The sequence below is a fragment of the Mus musculus genome, chromosome 8, assembly GCF_000001635.26.
Source record: "Mus musculus strain C57BL/6J chromosome 8, GRCm38.p6 C57BL/6J".
Lineage (NCBI taxonomy): Eukaryota > Metazoa > Chordata > Mammalia > Rodentia > Muridae > Mus > Mus musculus.
This window is the reverse complement of record NC_000074.6, coordinates 14,720,406-14,737,991: the sequence shown is the minus strand read 5'-3', so window position 1 is coordinate 14,737,991 and position 17,586 is coordinate 14,720,406. Positions and strand designations below refer to the sequence as shown.

The following is a 17,586-nucleotide window of genomic DNA, read 5'->3' as shown; positions in this document are numbered from 1 at the left end:
AGGTCAGAGGTTCCAGGAAACACAGCTGAGGTCTCACATCTGTCCTTTGGGGATAGTGGGCCTTATGTAGCCTGTGTCAGATACCCAGGTGGCTCTCTGGAGAACAGGCAGAAAGAGAATTGATATGGGTTTCACATCTCTGAGTCAAAAATGAGTTGGAGGCAGTTCTCACATCCTTTTATACAGTAGGCTGTGCTGGGGTGCTCCATGGAAAATGTTCAGGGAGAATCTTTGATATGAGCCATGTATCTCCAAGTCGAGGTTAAACGGTGGTGCTCATGACTCAGCCTTTTCTTACTAGGCCATGTGGGGACACTTGGCTCAAGGTAACCCACTGCTCTGGGGCCTCACTGCTTCCTTTGCATGTTGCCTGACTTCCTCTCGAGAGATGCCTCCATTAGGTTAGTCAGACCTTTTGGTTTTCTGTATTCTGGTTGCTTTGATACTGTGGTCATGATGGCCATAGAACTAGTCTTTCTCAGGGCTTGTCAGGTCATGTGGGCAGTAAGGAATTTTCAAGCTCACCTTTCACAGCGAGTTCACAGAACCAGAGTTTTCATCCCAATCTCTCCTGTGGGCCCTATGCCAAGGCCACTGCCCTTCTGCTGCAGATACCTAGGAACAGCACTTAGCGTTCAAACTGAACTGTGCTATCCTCTCTTGACCCTGCTTTGCCATTCCTTGCATGGAGACCATAAAGCTTATGGGGGCATTCTCTCCCACTGCCCCTGCCTGGCCCTGGTGGTACCTGTGTGGCTCTCTGTCGTATGCCAATCCTAGGGTTTGTGATAAAGAAGCTATCCTAATACCTTAATGTTATTTTTAGTGATGCTTATTAAGAATAAAACAAGAGAGGGGATACAAATGAAATCTAAGATAATGAAGGACACATTACAATTGGTAAGCCAGAAACACAAGGGCACACTATAAAATCTCACAGGCTGTCTTGGTGACAAATTGAGAAGCTTATGAGGACATGGATACATTTCTTAATACGTGGATCTACCAGCACCAAGCCAGAAGGACATAGGAAACTTTAATAACCAAAAGCAAGAAAGAAAGAAAAAAGAAAGACCAAGCCAGCAGTCAAACATCCTCAAACAAAGCAAAACAAAAGAAAACAAACAAACAAAAGAAAAAGATAAAAAACCAATCTGGGACAAGATAGATTCAGTGCTGAATTTTACCAAACTTGTAAATAACAAGCATGGATTCTTCTCAAAGTGATCATAAAAGGCAAAGAGAGGAAACTTCATCCATTCTGTGAAGCCCAAGGAGATGGGGCATAACCAACCAACAAAGGTTAACATCCCCGATGAAAACAAAGAAACATTCTCAACATAATAGCAAGTGCATCTCAAGAGCTCGTATAGCACAATCAAGAGGCATTTATTCTCAAGAATATGAGGGTGGCTTATCATATACAAACCAATAATCCACTGCATACACAGAAGGCAGGGGCAAACCATGTGACTGGTTATCCCACAAGACACAGCTTCTACATCTCTCCATGATAAATGTCAACCAGTTAAGTATAGGAAGAGCACACACGAACATACTACGGACCAGTGATAGAGCCATAGCTGACATCCTGTGGAGCAGGGCAGAGGAAATGTTGGAGATGTTCCTTTAAGGTCTATAATAACATAAGGCTTGTATGGCTACAGTTCGTATTCAGTACACCGCACAGTACTGGAGGTCTTAGAACCATTACATCAGAGAAGAAATGAAAGGTGTCTAACTAGGAAAAGTAAAGTGAAAAAGCCATGTGAAAAAAACCCTCAACACTCCACCAAAAGCCTGACTGATACTAGACAGACAGAGGTTAGAACTGGCAAGTGAATTCAGTAAAGTTGCAGGATACAAAACAAATGTGCAAAAAAAAAAATCAGAAACACTGCTAGAAACCAATCTAAACTTGCTAACAATGAAGCCAAGAAAGTGTTCTCACTCACAGCACCTACAAGGAAGCAATACATCTAGGAATAAATTTAATGAAGGAAATGTGTATCGTCTATAATGAAAATTGATAAGAGCCACTGAAGGAATCTAAACAACCCCCTTCTCTCCCCTTCTTGCTGACATATGTGCATATACACAAATGAAAACAGCTGTTATGTTAATGGGTTAGAACAATTAATATTTTCAAAGCTATATATGACCTCAAAATAAACAACACAAAGCAATAAGTAGATTTAATGCAATGATCCACAGAATATCCATATATTTTTCATTCAAATAGAAAGAAAAAGAGGTCTAAATTACAAGTTACTGGATAGTAAAAACAGTCTTGTGCAAAAATGAGGCATCAATACATTGAAACACACACACACACACACACACACACACACACACACACACACACACCAGCAATAAACAAAACAGCATGGTCATCTCATAAACTGATACACAAACCAATGGAACAGAATAGGGAAATGAGAAATCCAAACTGGTAGCCTTCTGGTTTTTGACAAAGGTGCAAATCACATATACCAGAGAAATGACAGAGAAGCAATCAGTGGCACATAGGACACTGGATAGCCCCTGTGAGGAAGAATGAAGTTAGACCCCCGTCTTTCACCCCGTATAAAATAAACTCAAAACAGATCAAAGACCTAAATGCAATATCCGAAACTCCCAATCTAGAAAAAACACAGGAATACTTCAGGTGTCAGCATGAGAGATGATTTTTATATGACTCACGAACACCGGAAATAAGAGCAATAACAGCAAATGAGATTATATGAAACTAAGAAGTTTCCAAACAGCAAAGGAAGCAATCAACGGAGTGAAAAGGCCACCCACACGGTATCTGTGTGCTATCCACTGGGATGGCTAATATTGATGTTCAACTTGATGAAATCTGGAATCAACTAGGAGACACATCTTTGGGCATTTGGGTCCACGAGGACATTTTTCAGGATTGACTGGGCAGAGAAGACAGTCCTTCAGAGTGGCCAGCTCCTTCCCATGGTGAGCCAGATGCAGAGAGTAAGAGCAAAACAGTCCTGCTCGCATGACCACCTTTGCCTCTTGGCACTTAGTGCTTCTGCTCCACCATCTGTTGCTGTCACTACCATTGGTGTCCCCAGCTGATGTCAGAATTCAGCTCCCTCAGCCTTCCAAGCAGTTCCTTAGCAATCCTGAAGATTCTCATCACCATATTAGAATAGCGGAGGCATCTGTCTTTCTGAACCCATCAGCTCCTAGGTTCTTAGCTTCTTGAGTTGCCACCTCAATAGGTGGCCATTGTTGGACTACCCAGCTCCCATCAGAGAAGCCAATTTAGTCGCTCTCTGTCTCCCAATAGGAGAACAATTTATTTCCTTCCTTCCTTCCTTCCTTCCTTCCTTCCTTCCTTCCTTCCTTCCTTCCTTCCTTCCTTCCTCCCCCTCCTTCCCTCCCTCCCTCCCTCCCTCCCTCCCTCCCTCCCTCCCTCCCTCCCTCCCTCCCTTCTTTCCCCTTCTCCTTCCCTCCTTCCCACTTGTAAAGTGATCCTTCCTTCTTTCTGTCCTTTCCTTCCCTTCCTCCTGAGACAGAACTGGAAGTTACTATACAGCTGAGGCTGGCCTTGAACTTCTAATCCTTCTGCTTCCAGTTCACAAGATTTTGGATTACAGCCATGAAGCACCATGCACAGTAATAAACTCCAAAGTACATAAATAATTCAAACAATTCAATTGCATCCCTCACTGATCCTATTACAAGGTGGAGAAAGGAACAGAGGAGCTCCCTCCTATAGAGGGTGGATAATCACCAAGGCAGTGAAAATAAAACACATCAACAGCTACATGCCAGGGAAATGCAGATCAAAACAAAGGTGAGATGCCACCCTACTCTCCCCAACTTTTACCAAAAGCAGAACCCCCACAAATTCTGCCTAGAGAACCCAAAGGCAACAGCCCTTGCTCACTGTCAATGGGAAATAAACCAGCACTGCCATTATCAAAGACAGTATTGGAATCTCTCCTCCTCCTCCTCCTCCAAAACAATATATATGTGTGTGTGTGTGTGTGTGTGTGTGTGTGTGTGTGTGTGTGTATGTATATATCTCTATCTATGTCTACTTGTAAAGTGATCACACTACTGGTATACAACCAAAGAGAACAAAATCATCTGTTAAAGGGATACCTATGAAATCATGTCTGCTGCAGCCTAGTTCCAACAGTGTGCAATCAATAGAGGTGACCATTAACTTAGGGATAAATAAAACACAATGCATTCATATATGCAATATACACTTACACATGCACATAAATATACAAAGTGGGACACCACTGAGCCATTAAAGGGGAGACCTTGTCATCTGCAACAATCTTGAGTGGTGATGGAGGATATATGGTAATAAAACAAGACAGAGACACACCGTGCAGCTCACTCATTTGGTGCAGATAAGGAATAGATGTCTAGGATGAAGAAAGTCCAGCGGTGGTTAGTGAAGCCTGGGAAGGGTGAGATGAAGGTGGGAGAGGGAGGATGGGCAACAGGTACCAAACCCCAGCCTAGAGGAGGAGTAAGGCTAGCGTTCTGCAGAGCATAGTGCGTACCCACAGCACACATCAGCCTCGAATCCATACGAAGAACCAGACGAGAGAAACTCGAAGGCTAAGAATAGGAGGTGACACAGACATGCAGTTGTTTGTCACCTTGGCTTGACCCCTGTCTATTTATATGTGTTGAAGTGTCATAGTCTTTCCCATAAACATAAAGCAATCGTCTGCCCGTTACAAAGAGTAAGATAAGAAGAGAGGAAAAAGGTTGTATAGTAGAGGTTCTGCAAAGGCAACGGGCAAGGTACCATGACTGATGGGGCTTCTGTTGGGCTGCTCCAAGCTGGCTCACAGGCATACTGTTCACTTCTGGGATTTGTGGAAGCCAACAGCTAGGGCTGGGCATTTCTTGATACCCTCGGCTGCTGGCTGTGTGTAGCACATGTGAATGTAAATGTGAGCTTTGATGTAAATATACATGCTACTGGGTTGGGCAGATGTGATGGGAAAAAGAGAGTCTTAAGTGGAGACAAGCTTCCAACTGTGAACTGATGTTTGACCTTGAAGGGAAGAAGCCATGTGGTCAGTCAAGAAAGGCTTATGCCTGTTCCTGAGTGTAGATGGGGGAAGACACAGCTCGGAGGCCAGCAGGCTGGGAAGTCCTCAGAGGGAAGAGCCCTGATTCAGAAACAGTGTACTATGCTTTACATATAAGGAATAGTTCCTTATCCCTTTCCATCCAATCTCTCTCAACCCTTCAACACTTAGGAGCCTTGTTTGTAAAGATCCACAGGTGCTCCCAGCTACACAGACAAGGAAGCAAACCCCGAGGGCTTGTCTTTTACTTGGCAGGGGGCCAACAGAGCCAGGGTCACTGTGGTTCCACTGTGGTCCCCCACTGTGTGTGGGGAGACAGCCAAGCCACAACTCAGAGAGGATATGCGGGCAAAAGAGGCAGGTGATGGGGCATGGTAGAGCCAGAGAGTTGGTGCTCACAGGGGTTGAGGGAAGAGAATATTTTCTATGGGGACAGAACAAATGTGGCCTCCTTGGCTGGCACCAGGTACCCTCCAAGGCCAGTGTCTCCTCCTCCGCACACAGGGAACCGCTTGGTCCTGAACAGGGTACAGTGACTCACTCCTTGCCCCATTATTCCAAGTTTGGCCTTAAGACCGTTTGTCTACTGAGGCAGAAAATAAAAGAACAAAAGCCCTTCCAGAGAAGAACATGGGCCAAAATTCCCCTTCGGTTCTATTTACTGGGTTTTGACCTACTTACAAACACGGATCTTCCCAGAGTGTTAACTACAGACTCCGAGTAGAGCAGTCCGAAGGTGGACATGGAGTGTTGTGCTCTCGTTCAACTGCAAATCGCTAATTTGGGGTAGAAAAAAACCAACCAAACAAAACAAAACAAAAAAACCAAACCAAACCAAACCAAACCCAAACAAAACCTACTGCCCCCAGGCACTGAGTTCTTGTTCTCTTAGATCACATCCTTACAAAGCACCGCAGGCACACGCCTTTAGTTTTTCATCAATTCCCAATGCTAGTTGTGAAATAAAGTCCTGGCTTGTGTCAGCCAGGACCTTTCCACTGGAAAGTTTAGCACCACCAGCGTGAGGGGACAACCCTATGAGGACATCTTTGAATGCACCCCGGACATCAATTCAGCTGGGTCTGGGGACAAACGCTGCCTGAGGAGGCGTGTGTATTTCATAAATCTTCCCACAAGTGGTAGTGAGACAGCTAGAGGACGCCAGGGAAGAGAGGAGGAAGGACTTTGTTCAGAGGTGAAAGCGGACGGAGAATGGTGTATAGCGGAAAGATCTTTGGGGATAAGCTATTTCTTTGTGGGGGAGGGGAGGGTCCTTGTGAAAGCCATAACTTCCTTTCAGGGTCCCCAAACCTCCCACCCTATAGGTTTAATGTTTGGAGCATGCTGTTCATGTGAAGAGTGGGAGGGGAGCTAGGTCTGTGCCCCCTGCAGCTGCCATGCTTAGCAAAGCGCAGCCCCCTGGCTACCATTAGCCACAGAAGGACTGATGGAGTGGACAGAAGACCTAAGGCAGTTGGGGCTTGTAGGTGGTCACCCAGGCTCTGGGGATCTGAACTCTGGTCCTCATATTTCTGTGGCAAGTACTTTGCCCGCTGAGCACATCTTCATGGCCCTGTAGTATGTCCTTTTCATAGATGGATTATGGAATCACTACAGCTCCCATGATATGGTTTGTGGGACCCCTTCCACCTAACCTGGTAGGGAAGGGACAAGGTGTAGACAGAGTAAAACCACCAGAAAGTCACGGATTTTTAAAGTGGGTGTCAGGTAAAAGATGATGTTACACTCCACCTTTGGGGACTGTTGCTATTTTCCATAAACGGTAGCACTGAGAACAGGGTGACTGGAAGGCAGAGAAGGGAATGTGCAAATCGGGGTTGGTAGCCTCTGGGCCAGCACTGAGCATGTGCAGAGCAGGGATGGTAGCCTCTGGGCTGTGGGCTGATGCTGAACAGTTGAGGGTAAAGCGCAGAGCAGAGAGCTCAGGACTGGAGTGAGGAGGACACAGGGTGAAAAGCCCATTACAACACTGCCCAGTGCTCAGGAAATGCTGCACTGGAAATTTCCCAGGCACAAAGGAAAAAAAAGAAAAAACAAAAAAAACCAAAATAAAAAAAAAAAAAAAAGACAAGCTTTTTGCTACTCTGTGATAGGACCAGAGCGAGCCCCGGTTTTACTCACAGTGTACCTTTAGATAAGCAGAGAGAACATTTTACATTTGGACATCATTAAGGTTTGCCAACTACAAGCAAAATTTAAACCTTTTCTACTGCTGTAAAAATAATACTTTATCTAACTACCAATTTGTCTCTTTGAATAAATCTGTCTATACAAGCAATTTGGTGAGCATCTCCTTTCAAAACAGAACCAGTGAGCCTTGGACGACATACCAGGAAGAATTGGCACTGCTGGATGCCTCTGCCACCTGACTCCCAGAAAGATTCACAGTTGTTCATCTGTTTCGTTAATTGGCCACTTGGTGACTCAGCCAGTGTTTAGAGCCATTACTCAGTATCTAAGAGGGCGACACTCAGCCAGTGCATGGCCAGGCCAAGCTCTGCTTCTTACAGGATGCAGATTTGGGGTTTGTGAATTAGACACATACTATGAATCCTTCAGGAAACCTGAAGTGTTTAGGTTGTGGTGAAGGTGCTGCTGGCTGGCAGTAGCTGCAGAGGCTTCCTCAGGAGTGGTGGTGTCTTCTGAGGCTGAGGCCTCCCCTGTCATTCTTGGTGAGAGAGTCATGAGGAGTCAGAGAGGAGATTTATATAAAACGCAGAGCAGCACAGGATCCTGTGAGCAATGTCTGTAATGTGTTTTTGCCTTGGTGAATCCGTCTTATCCACATCCTGGAGAAGAGGCACCCTTACCACTGACAAAACTCCCTGTCATCACTAGGTGCCACATGGCTTAGGGATGCTGTTGCCACATGAGAGAAGTGAACTCATGTGAATGGCAGGTCACAGACACAAGCATCTATGTGTTCAGGGCACTTGTGTTGCTGTGCTACATCCCTGGCACTGAGGGATGGGTGGTCACATTGGAGCGGTGTTTCAAAGGTCAGCCCAAAGGAACCCACGCCCATCTCCCATCAGTCGTATTGTGTCTCTGTTCACAGAAGCCAACACAGGGAGTGAACCTGATGTGCATCAGTGAGTGACTGGCTAAGAGAAGGGATGTACACACAGCATGAGATGCTGTACACACACATGGGGTGCTGTACACACATAGCATGGGATGCTGTACACACATAGCATGGGGTGCTGTACACACACATGGGATGCTGTACACACATAGCATGGGATGCTGTACACACATAGCATGGGGTGCTGTACACACATAGCATGGGGTGCTGTACACACATAGCATGGGATGCTGTACACACATAGCATGGGATGCTGTACACACATAGCATGGGGTGCTGTACACACATAGCATGGGATGCTGTACACACATAACATGGGGTGCTGTACACACACAGCAGGAGATGCCATGCACATAGCATGAGATGCTGTACACACACATGGGGTGCTGTACGCACATAGCATGGGGTGCTGTACACACATAGCATGGGGTGCTGTACACACATAGCATGGGGTGCTGTACACACATAGCATGGGATGCTGTACACACATAGCATGGGGTGCTGTACACACATAGCATCAGATGCTGTACACACACATGGGATGCTGTACGCACATAGCATGGGATGCTGTACACACATAGCATGGGATGCTGTACACACATAGCATGGGATGCTGTACACACATAGCATGGGATGCTGTACACACATAGCATGGGATGCTGTACACACATAGTATGGGGTGCTGTACACACACAGCAGGAGATGCCATGCACATAGCATGAGATGCTGTACACACACATGGGGTGCTGTACACACATAGCATGGGATGCTCTACACACACAGCAGGAGATGCCATGCACATAGCATGGGGTGCTGTACACACAGCATGGGGTGCTGTTTAAGCTGAGAGATGGGGTGAAGAGGAATCACTGCCACTTACAATAGGGACAAACCTGGAGCACAGTGCGCTCAGTGAAACAAACTAGACTCCAAAAGACAAACTCTAAACAGTTTCCCTCACGTGGAAGCTCGAGAGCTGGGGTCCACAGAAGCAGCGTAGGGGCGGGAAGAGGGTGTGTGTGGTGGTGTTAGAAGGATGCTTGATTTTACTTATACAGGAAGAGGTCATCTGAGATCCATTACATAGCAGGATGGTTACAGTTAATCTTAGATTATATGCTTAGGAGTTGCAGGAGAATCAACAGGAATATGGGAGTGAATGGGACCAAAATATTATGTACACATATGAAAATGAGGCCCACTACTATGTATAATGTATAATATTATGCTAATAATAAAAACTTAAAAATTATGGTAGGTTTAGCCAGGCCTGGTGGGACACACTTATAATCCCATGCAGGCCAAGGCAGGAGGATTGCTGTGAGTTCAAGACCAGCATGGTTTACACACTAGGTTCAAGGCTAGCTTGCATCACAATGTGAGATTTTTATCTCTGAAAGCAACCAAAAATTTTTAGCAGGGTAATTGCCAGTTATAAGAATTTCTAATTCCAAACTAATAGAAAAAAAATCCAAGGGCTGTAAAGTTCCCATACAAGTGACTGACGTTGAGGATTATCATGCTCAGAGTGTATATACCAAACAACCGGACTTCACAAAAAAAGACGTAACAATATTATATCTCAGCAATTAAATTCTCAAGACGGTGGGCTTGGGGAGTTCTAGCTACAACACAGGTCTATGGAGCAAGCATCCTGGACTGCTTCTGAATCCTAAAAGTGCCTTCAAGCTTCACTTTGTATGCTATATATGCTATACATTTATGCAGTCCTTCCACCAAATTCAAACGACAGCAAAGGGTACAACCTTCCGCACAAGGACACAGTTACCTGAGCCTTACCTGGAGGTAGTGGCATGGCCGCAGGGAAGGCTTGATCTCTGGGTGGACCAGGGGCTTGTCCAAGTTCAGGGAGCTCTTGCGGTAGGCCTCCTTAGCCTGGCTCACCGTGAGCGTGGACCAGGAGCTACGTTTCATGTACCTGGTGTCTGGCGTGAGGGCCAAGCCTTCACAGGCTGAGCACTTAACATCGTTGTTGCTTTTGGAAGTCTTTAGTGAGAGGTCCCCAAATGGGCTCTGCAGCGCCTCAGGGTAGCAGTGGGGAATGTGGTCCATGTGGTGGCGGTGCGCCACGCTGGGTGTCCGGTATGTGCTGTCACTGTCCAGGTTGTCGTCAGAACTCCACCAGCTGCTCATACCAGACTTGTGCTTGCTCTCTGGCTTCCGCTCCTTGCTTTTACTCCTTTTGCTGTGTTTGGAAAGGTGACTCTGGTGGTGGTCATCCACACGACTGTCACTCTTGGTCCCATTGATGTTGCTCTTGGACGATCCCTCCAAAGAATGAGACTTGGTGAAAAGTTTCTGAACGGAGTGGACCAAATGCCGGATTCTGCCTGGACTCTCATTCCGCTGTTCCGTGGCAGCCGAGGCCCTCTGGTACTGCAGTGTGTGGAAACCATCCCGGTGCAGGGGGAGCTGTTTCTCAAACTGGTCTAAGAGGTTGGCGGGGATGCGGTTTACCTTTGTACTTGTGTGGGACATGGCGCAATCATCCCTTGTGTCATAGTGTGAGCTGTAGTGCATTCTAGGGAAGGTGCTACTGGATACGTGGTCACCCAACATCACAGGCATCATCATGCACTCTGAGTGGACGGAGCTCCTGGGCGAGCAACGGTGGTGGTCCATTGGGCAGCTCTCAGCTGGGCTAAGGAGATAAGGCTGCCGCACATCTGACCCATGATGCATGTGATCATGGGGGTGCTCGCAGTCATCAGGGGGTGACAGGCCACAGGTGTGACCCGCACACAGCTGAGGCTGGTTCCGGCTTCCGGTTAACCCTTTCATGTTCCTGGGTGCGGGTGAGTACCTCTCTTCATTGAAGTGCTGCGTTGGAGACCATGAGTACTGCTGGTCTGTCAACAAAAACAGAAGTGGGATTTAGTACTTGGTGAAACCCTGGAAGCACTGGGGTCTGACAGACACACAGGACTCATTTTCCCAGTTGCCAGATTCTAGATTGAGTTAGCAGTCACAATAGTTTAGAGCATAGTGAGTCCTCAGGACGAGGAGGTACTAAGAAGCAGAAACTTTGGTTTTCCCACATGAGGGCCCACCAATAGATATCCAACATCTGGATGCACTATCCAGATGCACTGAGGAGTCGACAGATACTAACAGGCAATGGGCTGGAAGATAGCTCTGTCTGTCAAGTACAAACATACGCACCTGTGTTCAGACCCTAGCACCCACAGTACAAGGAGGGCACAGTGGCATGTGCTTACAATCCTAGCTTTAGGGAGGCAGAAGTAGAGAGAGTACACCCACACATGAACACCAGACGTAGAAGGCAGAAGTGGTTTTCTCTGTCCATCCCAGCCGCTCACTTTGTAGGTGTTAGGAAAATATAAGATCCTGGGAAAACCTCTGCTACATACCCATTCTAAGGCCAGGGAGCAAAGTGTCTGATGTCAGCTCCAGACTGCAACTGCCAAGACCAGTTCAGACACAGAAACAAGGGACAAGGAAGGGGCCTGCGTGTCCAGGCTAAGGCACTAGGACATGAAGGGCTACTGTCAAAGTGGACACCACTGTTCTTGGAGCAATCCCAATAGGTGGGTGCAGAGCTGGGGACAGCAGCAGCCCGTTGGGGCTGCAAAGGGACCACCTTCTCTTTTGCATGGCAAGTGGCTATCAACTCAGGAATAAGTGAGCTCCAAAGAGGCCTTCCTAGGTGGGGGTCCTATTCTCTTGGTTCTGGGATAGCTAGAATGAAGTGCCTCCATCCAGCTAGGGTCCAGCCACAGTACCAGTGTCTCAGACAGGAGGCATCAGAGGACATCACACTTAACAAGCAGGAGGTTTCAAAGGAGCCAGCAGTTATTGGATAAGTTGTAAGACCTTGCTCTGCAATCCCAACTTAACCATACCACAAAGTTATTGCCTCTTTATATTTTGCTTTATTTCCCCATTATCTTGCAATTTAACACAGTTCTCAGCTCTTATCACAAGCCCATTGCCTCTCCACTCACATGTCTTCTTTCATCCCAATATTCAGCCCAGTAGCTATGTTATGAATGTGGCCACATCAAAGAACAGAGCAGGGGTGAGGGTAAAAATTTAGCAGAAATAATAAAATTTGACTATGCAATACATCTGTGATGTCTCCTTTTCACAGCATGGCTCTGAGTTCCCTCAAGTGGGTGAGGAGTCTCACATGGTCTCTCACAAGCCCCAGGACATCAACAAATGGGATGATGATGGGCTGCAGGTGACAGCGATCCTGACGCACACAGTAAGGACAGGCGCTCCAGGTCTTTATGGGTGTACATAACCGACAATGACGTCTTAGAGGCTGCACTATTTCTTTTGCTGGAGATGAAGTATAACAAGCATAAAGTGCGCGGATCGTCTTAGTTGCTTAATCTGTTGCTCTTCATAACAGCGTTTTGTTATTAGGAGGCAACAGCAATTAGAGTTGCCATTCAACAGCGCGTTCCTGTCTCTGCACCTTGAAAACAGAAAGTAAATGAGTCTTTTACAGTAGGATATCTCCACCCTAGAAGTCACGAACATTTCTGTGCATTGTGTATGTGCCATGGGCTTCCCAAGGGCACTGCTCTGACCTCCTGTAGGGCATAAGTGCTGACCCTGTCACAAGCTGTGGGAATAAAAGCTAAAGGGGCAAGTAAGATGATCTTCCACAAACTCATGAACTTACTAACATTTCTCAGAAGTTTCAGCTGGAATCAAAGGCTGCGGGGTTGCTGTAGTCAGCAACTGACACAATATTAACCTTCCTCTGTTGCTTTCAGTGCCCACTAATGTTACTGTCCTTCCTCAGTTTCCCATGAACATGAGTTTCCCATGAGGACAGGTGTGTCCTCAGGATCAGCCCAGCTCTCTGGAGACACAGGAACAAAAGCAGTGCAGGAGGAGGTGGGCACAGGATGCAGCTGTGGGACCTTGGGCTACGCTCACTTTGTGCAGGAGTGAAGGGTCTCTGTCTCCGCATGACCCAGAGGAGCCTGTCTTCAGCCCTACTGAAAATGTCCCCTCAGACCTGGGAAGATGAGGTGGGTAAAGCACTTGTTGCGTGAGCATGAGATCTGAGTGTAAGCACGAGATCTGAGTTCAGATCCTCTATAGCCACTCAAAAAGCTGGGCGTGGCTGTACTTGTCTATAACCCCATTCCTGGGGGGGGGGGGCAGACCCGCTGAACTCAGTGTCTACTCAGTCCAGGTAGGTGGTCAGTGGCCACCAGGTTGAGTGGAAGACCCTGTTTCGTATGGTGGAGAATAGTAGAAGTCACCCAGTGTTGGCCCCATCCTATGCACATGCATGTACATGCACAGGCGCACACACACGCACATAAGGAATAAATCTAAAAACCTAAAATGTAAAAATAAAGAGGAGAGTGTACTGGCTGGTTTTGTGTGTCAACAGGCTGGAGTTATCACAGAGAAAGGAGCCTCCCTTGAGGAAATGCCTCCATGAGATCCAACTGAGGGGCATTTTCTCAATTAATGATCAATGTGGGAGGGCCCATTGTGGGTGGTACCATCTCTGGGCTGGTAGTCCTGGGTTCTATAAGAAAGCAAGCTGAGCAAGCCAGGGGAAGCAAGCCAGTAAAGAACATCCCTCCATGGCCTCTTCATCAGCTCCTGCTTCCTGACCTGCTTGAGTTCCAGTCCTGACTTCCTTTGGTGATGAACAGCAATGTGGAAGTGTAAGCTGAATAAACCCTTTCCTCCCCAACTTGCTTCTTGGTCATGATGTTTGTGCAGGAATAGAAACCTAAGAAAGGTGCTTCTGCTCCCATGGTGGGAATTACCATGTGGGGGAGGAACCCAGGAGTAGAGTATTAATGCATGGTCAGAAATGTCCCCCTTCCCAAGTAAAATGCAGTTGATCCTTACACCTCCTTCAGGGTTAGCATGAGCAACAGATGAACAAATTAAACATATGCTTCAGACCGCATCAGGACCTCACTAAGCACATAAAAACTGCGGCCATCTTTCTTTTAAAAATCACCTTCATATCTCCTACTGAGCTTGGCTGATACCTCCCACAGGGGGATTAATGCAGCTCCCATTGAGTGAGGTGTCTGAACTGGAACAGATAAAAGGTAGTAAAATGTAGGAGAAAGCAAGCAATCGAGGGCTTGGAAAAAAGGGGGTAGCAAAGAAGACATATATTCAGATGGAAACTGCTGAAGGCAGTAAGGCCAGGACTGCTCTTGACAGCATTTCTCTGAAGTGGTTCTCGGGGCTACCACTGCAGGGCATGGGCCCCGTCCTCGGCCCTGCCCAGCCATACCTTGTAAGTGCCATTCACTGCTCTATGCCTAAACATACGGCTTCAGGTTGAGATGCAGTAGAATCCCATAGCAGAGTGGACATTTATGGTAGACAGAAAGGACCTTCCCCATCCATAAAGTCATGTCAAGGGTAATTTGAGGAATGCATCAAAATAACCCAAATTTATCTAAACCCATCAATTCCTCCACAGCCTCAAGCTAATATTCAGAATTTCATTAACCCTCTTCATTAGTTCAACTGTGTATCATAAACTGGGAATATATGTGCTTACACACACATACACACACACACACACACACACACACACACACACACACACACACACACACACTCACGCACCCATACACTGCTGAGTGATTCTTCTTGGTTCTTTGATAAGCAGATTCAACAGCAGCCTCAATAATCTCTAAGGCATACAAAAGTCCCCACTGAGTAGACATACGTCAAAGCCACAATATGAAAAGAAAACCTGCACCCAGGTGGGTGTCTCCTGGGAGCACAAGGTGAATAAGGAGCTGCAGAGTAGGTGATGCTGAGCTCAGGTGTCTAACCCTGCAGCTCTGTCTTCTAATTGCATTGCTGTTTTCCACCAGACTGGACTAGCGTGCACATCTGCAACGTACCGCCACTTAATTACCGAATGACATCTTATTTATGGGCTTAATAAAGAGCTTTTAAACAACTCCTCCTTGTAACACTCAGAAACAATGGCTTCCAAGGCACAGAAGAGAATTGCTGTTTGCTGTAAGACCTGGTTCCATTATTCTAGAGGCCAAAGGTCGGGACTTCCTTTTTTGTGCTTGAGAAATCTACTCTGAAATGGAACTTTAGCATCACAAAAGTAACTATAATTTGTTTTGTAAACAATTTCTCCTATCTGGATTCTTTCTAATGCAAATCAGAGGCTTAATAATTCCTGCCCACCAGCCTTCTCTCTTAACTTTTATTTGGCTATTGTAATTATACTACACTTCAGCAACATGTTGATCCTAAATGCATGCCCCAGAATCCAGCAGCAAAAGGGGACTTCGCTGCTCCACAAGTGAACAAAAACTGGAAATGCAGTTCACAAGGTGGTGACCCTGACTTCCTTGTTTTACAATATAACATTTATGAAAGCAAAATAATAGAAAGTTTTACCATAAAGAGGTCTTGGATATAGACAATGTGGACACTAATATCATTCAACCCGGAAGTATTGTGGATGCTGCTGACTTTCTGCTAGGAAACACACAGGACCTTTGTAGAAGTCACATAGTCTCTCACTAAACTGAGAGATTACTAGGGAGGGGGTATCAGTGGGTATTTATGCAGTAATATTATTTTTGTTTTTGTTATTAATGTCTAATAACATTATGACTGCTTGTAGCCTCACTCTTTCATTTTATTAATTACTATTGTCTTTCTTGTTTTCTCTCTCTGTCTCTTAGTCTCTGTCTGTCTGTCTGTCTGTCTGTCTACCTCTCTCAGTGTGTGTGTGTGTGTGTGTGTGTGTGTGTGTGTGTGTGTGTGTGTGCAGGTGCACATGAGCCACAGTATGACTAGAGAGATGGTTCAGTGGTTAAGAGCACTGGCTGCTCTTCCAGAGGTTCTGGGTTCCATTACCAGCCCCTCTATGGATCTGACTGCCCTCTGCAGGCAGTACACACGTGGTGCAAGTCACACATGCAGGCCAAATGCCTGTACATATGCCACAGCAAGTGTGTGGAGGCCAGAGGACAACTTGCAGGAGTTGGTTCTCTCCTTCCACCATGGCCCCAGGGAACTCACACTTCTAAGGAAGGTGCTTTTGCCCGCTGAGCCATCTCACTGGACTGGAAAGTGTTTCAACAGGGGAACCTACTAGGGAGAGGGCACCTAATTTGGGAATGCATAAGTCAGGCCTGTGAATTCCAATGACTCCTCTGAAAAGAGTCTAGGTGGATGATGGGTTGAGAGGCACACACTGCCCAGCCCCAGGATCACAGGCACTCCTCCTGCTGAAGGGTGAGAGGGAAAGAACTCAGATCATTACTTATAAAAGCCTCCCCACCCCCACCCCGTGGTATTTGAATGTGGTTTATATTTTCATTCTAGAAAGAGCCAGTTTGGGGGTTAGAAGCCTTGGCGATTACCCAAAGCATTTGAATGGAGCCATCAGAGAGATGATGCTCCCATGAGAGGTGCTCCCGTAGGTTGGTACTCCTATTGAGAGATGCTCCGACAGACAGGTGCTTCCAGGAGATACCCTTTCCAGTCCACCCACGCAAGAAAACCTGCTGGAAATTGAGGTTGAAATATTTCTTAAGAGTCAAACAGATACATTAAAAATTAAAGTGCACCGTGAGGTCACTTTGTGGCAAGGCATGGATCTCATGTTACTCGAGGGCATTTATAAACGAGTGTGACCTAGGAAATAAACGAGGCCAGGATCTGAGAAGCTGTAAAGTGTTCTACCCTTTGGCAGGGCAATTACCGTTACTCTATGTTTTTAGAAAAAAGGAAAGAGAAAAGGGAAAAAACCTCTTAAATGAAACAAATTGCTTTGCACAGAGCGTTTCTATAGTACCAGGACACCAATTTCATGTTACTTACTTGTTTACACACTGCCAAAGAATTTAATCTGATGCTACAAATGTTAATGAGAAAATAAGGTAAACTGTTGAAGTGCTTTTATACCATGAGAGAGAGAAGGAAAGTGAGACTGTGTGCCAGAGCCTTGGGCAAGAGTTCCAGGCGGCTTGTAGCCTCGCTCTTTCTGTGTCCAGTGAGAATAGAAACAGAAAAATCACAGGAAGGAGAGAGGTGTGTTCAGAAAAAAAAAATAGTTCAAAATCAGAGAGGGTCCTCTTAGAGAACATTACAATACAGGGAAGAGAAGGTAAATTCTCAGCACTGTTGCTACTGCTTAAGGTGTGTGTGGAAATATGAGCTAGAGAGCTGGGTCGGGGACCTGGATTCAGATCCCTAGCACCTACAGTACCACATCAACAAATCAAACATCGGACAGCAGCTCCCTAGTGCTCACTGGTCAGCAAGACCAGCTAACTGCTGGGCTCCAGGTTCAGTGAGAGGCCTTGTCTCAAAGATAATATGAAAAGTAGGCCAGGAAGACATCTGGCATTGGTGTCTTCCACA

At 46.3% G+C, this 17,586-nt stretch overlaps 1 protein-coding gene across 8 annotated transcripts in view; it reads right to left on the bottom strand.

The window, feature by feature from the left end:
* The window catches only part of Dlgap2 (DLG associated protein 2), a 757,651-nt gene that overhangs the window by 115,435 nt on the left and 624,630 nt on the right, over positions 1-17,586 (bottom strand). For 7 of the 8 annotated variants that reach the window (XM_006508783.4, NM_172910.3, NM_001145965.1 and 4 more), the window contains one exon: positions 9,994-11,063. In XM_006508783.4, coding sequence (XP_006508846.1) covers positions 9,994-11,063 — 1,070 coding nt within the window. Of the gene's footprint in view, positions 1-9,993; positions 11,064-12,364; positions 12,659-17,586 lie in introns of all 8 variants that reach the window. The other variant, XM_030243530.1, reaches the window with a different exon arrangement.